Source organism: Anoplopoma fimbria, chromosome 5 (genome assembly GCF_027596085.1).
Source record: "Anoplopoma fimbria isolate UVic2021 breed Golden Eagle Sablefish chromosome 5, Afim_UVic_2022, whole genome shotgun sequence".
NCBI lineage: Eukaryota > Metazoa > Chordata > Actinopteri > Perciformes > Anoplopomatidae > Anoplopoma > Anoplopoma fimbria.
Genome location: NC_072453.1, coordinates 3624085 through 3632425, shown reverse-complemented (window position 1 = coordinate 3632425; position 8341 = coordinate 3624085). Strand labels below are relative to the sequence as shown.

Below are 8341 nucleotides of genomic sequence, written 5' to 3'. Positions count from 1 at the left end.
TTTTTTTGTTTTTGTTTTTTTTAATCCTAAATCTGACAAGCCCTGGACTGATCCAATGTCACTAAGAGGACAAAAAGATGCAGAAGACTGAAATATGCGAGAAAAGAAAGCTGTCAAGAGAAACGAGCAGAGTGAGTGTGTTCTGAGACGATAAAGTTAACACTGATAAACAGTAACTATTGTTTTTATAAAAAAAGAAAAAAAAAAAAAAAAAAGAAAAAGAATATCACACTTCTGATTGTGCACTGGCTGAACTGATGTTGGGGCGACTGATCCACTTGTTTAACAAACAAAAAAGGGAAAACGGAATGAAACTAAATCAGTAACGGTCAGGTAAACAGCTGGTTTAGATATTAGCATTTTGGAACATGACAAGCGAAATCCACTACACCAGAGGGTCTCGTTTAACCTCTTTCAAAGATGACTTTACAGACTTGAATGGTATCCCCAGCTTTGACTTTTTATTTTTTCACATCAAAATGCAGACAGGCAGCCAGAGCAAACAACCAGTAAGTGCTTTAAACACCTCATTTCCAGAAAGTTTGACTTGGCAGCTGTAAAAAAACAACATAATAAAAAGCCAGAATTGGATTTGTTCACACAATTCGTCTTGGGGATGCAAACAGCAGCAGTTCAGCAGGTGCACAGTAAAAAGTGGGACCTCTACAATGGAGCTATTATATGTCTGTATACAGACAGCTCTATGTTTGCAGTAATTCACTTAAATAGAAATGACAGCCACCACAATGATGTGTGGGGGAGACATTGAGCAAAGTGGGTTTGTTTGGTTGAGATTCAAGGTGCAAGATGACCTCTGATAATGACTAACACAGAGCTTTGTTGTCTTTTTGTCCATATTGCTAAAGGACAAAATGAGAAGTAACTGAAAGACGGCATCGACTACAAGTACAATTTAATTTACTACTGAAAGAAGAGACTTTTAACAAGAAAGTTGCTGAAAAATGCAGTAACACCATGGCTCTGGTCGAGCGCCGTGTGGCTGTCTGGCAAACAAAACAGTTAAATATTTGTAGCGAGTTGACTAAACCCTCCTATAATGATGTCGTCATCATCATTATGAAGAGGTTTTACTGGTGATGCGATCCTCTCCACTGGGAGACTCCAACCTTCCCCGTCTCTTCGGAGCAAGTTTATCACAGGGAGAGGGCCGTTTGTTATCTCTTGTTTAAGAAGCAAACACCCTAAACAGAGAGCAAGAGTCCCAAACTAACAAAAGTAATGATTCAAATAAAATAATATAATAATTTTACAATAATTCAACGCGGGAAGAGTTTGCAGTTTGGCGCATTCAGTCCCGGCAATGCTGAGGGGGATGTTTTGGCAGCCTGATACTTGCTCTGATTTATAGACTGGGAAAGGCTTTTTTTGGAAACAGCACGCCTCTGAAAACATGGACCGGCGCCATCGCCCAACACTTGTTGTGGAGGTGAAGGAGGGAGGCGGCGTGGGCTTCCTCTTTTTTTGTTGTTGTTGTGTTTGTTTGTTCTCTTTGTCTCGGGGTAGGCTCAGTCCAGCTCTATGGGGCTGCTGTCCTCCTGAGCTTCTTCAGCTGTGTCATCCTCCTCGCCTGAACCCATCAGGCTGTTCAGCAGGTTTCCTGCAGTGATGCAACACAGTGATCATCATTCTGTGCATACAATGATTTATACTGTACAACATTACTTTGTTGCAGAGATCTTTCTCAAAAAGGTGTTTTAATACTTTATGTAGCACTTGAAAAGGAATAGTTACACATTTTGAGAAATACACACATTGATTTTTTTTTTGCAGAGAGTGAGATGAGAAGATTGATAGCACTCTCATATCTGTAGCAAAAAATACATAGATGGAGCCAGCAGCCAGTTAGTTTAGCATAAAGACTGGAAACTCCCAGGTTTCCCCAGTCCAGCTAGCCTGGCTCTGTTCTATGTTAAAAAAATCTGCCGGCTGGCACCTCTATTGCTCACTATACCTACACTACAATCTCACATCTTGGCTCGTTGTGTACCTGATAACAACATTACAGGAAGGCAGATTTTCTGTACAGAGAGGAGGGTGGTGTTAATATTCTATCAAAGGTTTAGCAAGAAAGCGAATGAGCAAGTTTCCCAAAATGTCAAGCAAATTATTTAATGTCTATAATAAACCATCATACTTCAATATACTGTTTGTGTATTTAATAACACATTGAATGCAGCACACCTGATCTGTAAAACCTGAGGGTTTAAAAGTTTGTTTCAACAGTGATGAGATCACACAGGGAACAGAATTTAATTAATCCAACAGGTGATCAGTAATATATGTGGAAATAATCTGTGGAAATTTCTGCTTAATCTGCTGTAATTTACAAAATCTTGGTGCACTCACCTAGCAGTCCACCGTATGATGGGGACTGTTTGGGTGGAACCCCAAAGAAAACCTGTCCTATTCTGTCGAGATACTGAGGAGCCAAGGAGTTGTCCAAAGGAAGAGTTAGAGGAGGACAGAGTTGCGAATGAGACAGGTTACAAAACTACAGCCGAAGACATGTTTACAGGTTTTAAAGTCCCCATCTAGCCTAGGGGTTAAGGGAGGAACATAAACTGGTATGTCATAGCAACTCAAATACACAATTGCAGAAAAATCTCGACTGGTATCATCAACAAACAAAAACAACCCCACTTACTTTAATGCACAGCTATTTAGCTGTGCTAAACCCCAAAACCAAAGAAAAATTTGGGCAAAACATAACCTGCCTATCTATATCAGTTAAAGAAGTCCTAAAAAGTAAAACACACAAAAAGGTGAATACGAAACTCTAAACTACTACTGAAATATTCCATCATAATACATATAAGACCTTGTTATTCAATTATTACACATATGGTACACATGGTGAATTGCAACTGCAGTTAGTTTAAATTGTGATTCATGGGAGGAAATGCCCGACCATCAAGCAGCATTTTTAAACACTCACCTCATTATACATGGGGTCCCTCTTCAGGGAAGGTTGATATTGCTCACATAACACTGTGAAAACTGTTAATTTACCCCTAGAGGAGAAAAAAAGAGAAGAAGAAGTTTTTCAATACTGTACATTATTACACTCAAACGGTTTCAGTGTCAACACAATAAATCAGACTTACCCATCCACTGCCAGCAGCAGAAACCATATAAAGTTTAGTAGAGGCTGGACGAAGGGCGGGCCCTTCTCTATGGACGGGTGTTTCTCTGTGTACGTGCTGAACACTACAGAAGCGCCGTTTTTGTTCTTTAAGCAGAGGAACCTGTCGGGTGGAGGATCAGAGAAAAACAGGATAGAAATAGAAAAGGGAAAGAGGATAAAGACGAAAGGAGAAGATGGGAAAGAATAGTGACAGAAAGTGGGGCAGAGAGGATGAAGGAAGAGAGAGAAACGGCAGACCAGAAACACAGAGAGACCAAACACTTTAAAATAACTACTGACAGACAGACAGTGGATATGACAAACATACTGGAGGATGATGCACCAATACCACCACTCTCTCCACTGAATATACAGATTCTGAATAATACACTAATATTGGTGTTTGACTTACTGAAGGACGGCCTGCGCCACAAACATGTCGACCTCGCTTCGGAAGCCTCGTGACGCTGAATACTCCACCAGCATCTGTGCACAGCCCTCGCCGTCAGACGAATGCAGGAAGTGGTAACGAGACTCACTGTAGTTTTGCTCTGGAAAACACAATTTTTTCTTACATTCAATCCTTTAACTTTTAAGATATTAACTCTCACGAAGGAACACGGCAGCTTGCAAATTTGGAACAATATTATGGGCACAAACATCCACGACACACAACGAATACAGTTTATGAATAGAAATCAGTTAAAGTACAAAGGCTGGGATGTGCCTCGTCACTCCTATTGGAATGCAGTGACCGGAGGAGCACTTCAACCTCTCGGTATGCAGCACCGACTTGCTTCATTAAAACAGCACAATTCCTCTGTCACATACACAGAGACACATACACACACACACTTTTTTTGAACAACATTGTTTCATGATGAGTCCACAAGCGCTGTTTTTACACCTCGTCATGACGATGCACTATCGCCTCTGTTTGCGCTGAGCGTCTCCTCTCCTGATCCCTGTGTGTGTGTGTGTGTGTGTGTGTGTGTGTGTGTGTGTGTGTGTGTGTGTGTGTGTGTGTGTGTGTGTGTGAGAGAGCGTAGACCCACCTCAAGGTCACGTTTGTGGGCCCTCTCCCCCTAAACGGCTCCAGGCATTACGCCCCGCCACTTTGGCAGTCCCCGGCTACAATTCTGTGTAATGCAGCCTGCTAAGGATTCCACTTGGCCGTTTCGGCCTGAGCCCCCCCATGGATAACGCTTCAACAGACGCAGCGTTGACGAGCGTTCGAGCTGGGCTCTCCTACATGACGTGAACCGGTAAGGACTCAGCAAGACATTTCTGGGTTCAAGGCTGAGATGGACAGCATTGCGCTGCAACACGTGTCTTTCGGTTTAATTAAAAGGCATTCAATCATAAGAATTATGTTATTCTTCAGTATTGTTGTTCGTAATTTCTATTTGTTATTGAATAAGAAGCATTTTCGAAATGGTTTAGTGTTTTTTTATGCATGATTGTAATCAAGAGCTGCTCCGGATACCAAAATCAAAAACCTAATACTACACAACGAACGCATAACTGAATGTGTTATTATCATCTACATTTAATGAACTAAACAATTCATTTATTACCTTTCCACAAGGTGACAGCTAGCAGCTGATGTAGTTTGGGGTGACCCAACTTGCCAGGCCCTCCTGTGGACCATTTCAAGGCTCTGGACACAAATGCAACTCTCTCTGGAGAGTTCTGGTCCATCCGGCTGAACAGCTTAGCAAGGCTTTCTGCAACAATCACAAATGCAAACACACACAACCCCAGCAGCATCAGAGAATGTCCTATGCCCCTCCTTGTGAAAGTTGGTACTCTCTGAATGTTATGACAACCTAATGCTGGAGGGCAGTAAAATTGCAAGGCCAATCAATAGTGGATAGTCAATAGGGCCAAAAATGCCTCATTGTATTAAAATACTGGTACTTATTGATCAGGACATACAACAGTAAATAATGCATCATGTTTAATTTACAGAATACCTTTATACATTTCAACATCGGCCCTTTTAGCAAACATTATATTGGTCTTGTTAAGCATTATTCACTTCCATAGAAAAAAAAACCAAGTGTATTTGTGCTTGAATTGTGTAAATCTTGCTGTGAAAGGTACTGTATGTATGTTTAACAATAGCGCGGTAGCAATATCAGGGAACATTTCTCAACACACCTGACATAACCATGACTTTCTCTTTTACACAATAAGAGGACAGCAGATATAAAGCACAAAATAACCAGAAACTGTCCAATCTCTAAAAATTAAAGTTGAGCACAATTAGTCTAACAGGGGAATGAGTCTCTTTCCAAGGCTCAAGGCTGGCACTCACCTAATATTTCATCTTCAACTTTTGTCTCAGATTTCTCCAACACCTCCAGTACCAGCATGGACAGGTCTGCTGCACTGTTTTGCTAGAGATGAAAACACAATTAAGTCTATCTTTAATTCTATATTTTCAAAAGGAATTGGATATTTTGCAAAAGCAATTGGGGGATGGGAGAATAAGATTAATCTATCTATCTATCTATCTATCTATCTATCTATCTATCTATCTATCTATCATGAATTCATCACCCAACTAGCAAACTGGCCTCTAACTGACAAAATAGTTTTTTGTCTGAATGCTTAAATTTAGGGCAGGACTGCGTATGCAGCATTAGTGCTACTACTCTAAAAACAAAGTGTATATATAGTGTGACCAGTAATAATCTGATGTCAAAATCAGCATTCTGCACACTGTTGCACACAAAGATGGACTCTATACAAAAGCTGCATTCTTATGTGTGCTGTTTCACATGTGAACAACAAGCTAAGAGACACTATTCTGGTATAACAATTATACTAAAGTAGACAATAAATACAGTCACCCTACAATACTGCTACAAAACATGACATTATCATTCCCCTATCTGGGGTGTTTACATAAACAATAAGATCGCTTTACATTTAACACTTGAAAAACAAACCTGCCATGGGACAGAGCATGCCGGCTAATGGAGCAGAAATCTAGTGAAGCATGTACCTGGTTATAGCTGAAGAAGAGTAGAGCCCCATTGAACATCAGCTCCCTGGCCTCAGCATGTTTTGCCTGTGACATGTACCTGATGAAGGACAGGAGTGTCAGCAGCATTACACATGAGATTACGTCTGTTTATCAAGATAGACACAAGTTGGGTTTTTTTTGCATCACTGGAGACCCTCCCCGCATTGGGCTGAAAGATAAGATACAGATACAGGCACGCTGGGTTGTTTTCTTGGAGATACAAACAAGGTATCAATGTAAATGTTGCTTTGAATATAACAACTTTCTTGAGCACCACAGTTCAGATACCGCATGTTAGACTTCCCATCTGGCCTGTATGAGAGGATTTCATGAGATTATATATTACAATTATGACTGTTAATCATGAGAAAGACAATGACGATAAACTAGAAGAGTCACAAACTCGCTCTCTGATACGGAGGATTTGCTTTTACTGGAAACAAATCATATTCTTTATTAAACTACGATCCAGGCGGATAGAAACAGATGCATAAATATACTATGCAGGAGGCAAAACATGTCTAACGCTGGACATCATAGTTGAGACTGCGGCGTTGCAGTATGTGGCTAACTGGCTAAATGCTAACAAAACTAGGCAGCTTCAACCCACGTTTAGGTTAACAACGCTGTTAATTGCTATATTCTGTTAATTCAACGGTACATGTTTGGTATCTTTTCCGATAAAGCATAAACACAGGTGCAGCCCTGTTAACTCGGCTACGGCTGTCGTTACTTGTGCTGCTACACACGTAGCTAGCTAGCTAACTAGCAGTAGTTAGCGGTCCCATTATGTGATTTGAGATTGACAGCACAACTGTCCACACAAACCAACGTTCCAAGATGAGTGGGCGGGTCCGCGGTGAATTCAGCCAATCACAAACGGACATGCGTGTAAGCATGTTTGACAGTAGAAGGATCTGGAAGAGACAGGCCCCAAAGCCAAATGACAGCTACAACTGCACCTATTAACATGAAACACGAGTCTTACCTAAAAAATAAAGTCCTGTACATCTGGTGTGCTTCATAATAATCCCCCTTTTCTACACTGGCTCGCAGTTTCCCTTCAACCCTCTGTACGCCTCCACGGTTTCTGGCACTGGAGCACCTCAGAGACTCCTGCTCCGACATTGTTGCTCCGCAGCAGCGCTCGACCCAAAGTGCTTTCAGTGGGAAACCGGAAAGCTATAAACAAAACAGACCCTCCCCGCTTGCCGTAGTTTTGTTTGGGAGGAATGGGAACTAGTTACACACTTCATGAAACCTTGTGACGGCAACACCCATGCCATGCACCCTGAATGTAATTATAACGGGTTAGGGGAAAAATATATATTTATATTTAAATTGTGTTTGTCTGAGTAGTCTCCCCTTCGAGCCAAGCAACATTCATTCCCTATTATTCAATATAGGTGAAAATTGATTAAATTAGGCGAAACACAAATAGTTTCTTCTCATAAAAAAAAGTGATTTAGAAACGTGTTCCTTATTCAGCATTAAAACAAATAATAATAATAATTTATGAGGCAACCACAACAGAGTGATAAAAACCAAGAATGCAAAGAAATTACAAGTAAAGGTGATTTTTACAGAGCAAACTGCTGCTCCTACTGGCAATGTCAAGCACCATGGATGATGCTACATTATTAAAAAAATGAAGACCTTAAGTGTTCCCTTAGAGTATTTGAAGAGGATCACAGATGGTGGAAACATTATAAAGGTCAAAGACAACCTCATTTTGGGGGCTTTACACCAACAGATATGGACTCATTCTAGGCGCTGCAAATCTTTTCTACAATAAATATAAACTTGAACCCTTACTTGTACTTTCTTACCCTCAAAGTTATAGAAAATTAACATGAAAACGAGATATTGAACTATTTGCTGCTTATTTTTTTCTTATATATCACTGCTTTTACCTATTCAAACATTTAACTGTCAAATAAAATATTGTTTCCATTTTTAGTACAAGGACACAGCCTGCTGGCTTTTTATGCTTAGTAGTAATATTAATTAAACCCCTGTTGTATTATTTTTAAGCCAATGGGCAGCTAGTTGATTTATAAGCTGTAGTTTGAATATAACAGGGAAGTTCTGCTACAATTGACACACATTATACACATTATGATTCAGAATGGATTTGTCAAATGACCAGTACGTACATTTAC

The 8341-nt window shown here is 40.3% G+C and overlaps 1 protein-coding gene across 1 annotated transcript; it reads right to left on the bottom strand.

Moving 5' to 3' along the window:
- Positions 1-439: 439 nt before the first annotated feature.
- get4 (guided entry of tail-anchored proteins factor 4) lies at positions 440-7375 on the bottom strand. The gene is made up of 9 exons (XM_054599320.1): positions 7168-7375; positions 6159-6237; positions 5466-5547; positions 4723-4872; positions 3558-3696; positions 3126-3266; positions 2957-3032; positions 2368-2440; positions 440-1618 (listed from the first exon to the last, which is right to left on the bottom strand). Exons 1-9 carry the CDS (start codon positions 7305-7307, stop codon positions 1527-1529), a joined length of 972 nt encoding a protein of 323 aa, XP_054455295.1. The 5' UTR covers positions 7308-7375; the 3' UTR covers positions 440-1526.
- Positions 7376-8341: the final 966 nt, after the last annotated feature.

Excerpts from the sequence above, each read along its gene's own strand:
- get4 (XM_054599320.1), bottom strand. The coding sequence starts at position 7,307 with ATGTCGGAGCAGGAGTCTCTGAGGTGCTCCAGTGCCAGAAACCGTGGA. Across the intron at positions 5,548-6,158 it reads TCTTCTTCAGCTATAACCAG|CAAAACAGTGCAGCAGACCT; the intron begins GTACATGCTTCA and ends TTTCATCTCTAG. Across the intron at positions 3,267-3,557 it reads GTGGCGCAGGCCGTCCTTCA|GTTCCTCTGCTTAAAGAACA; the intron begins GTAAGTCAAACA and ends TCCACCCGACAG.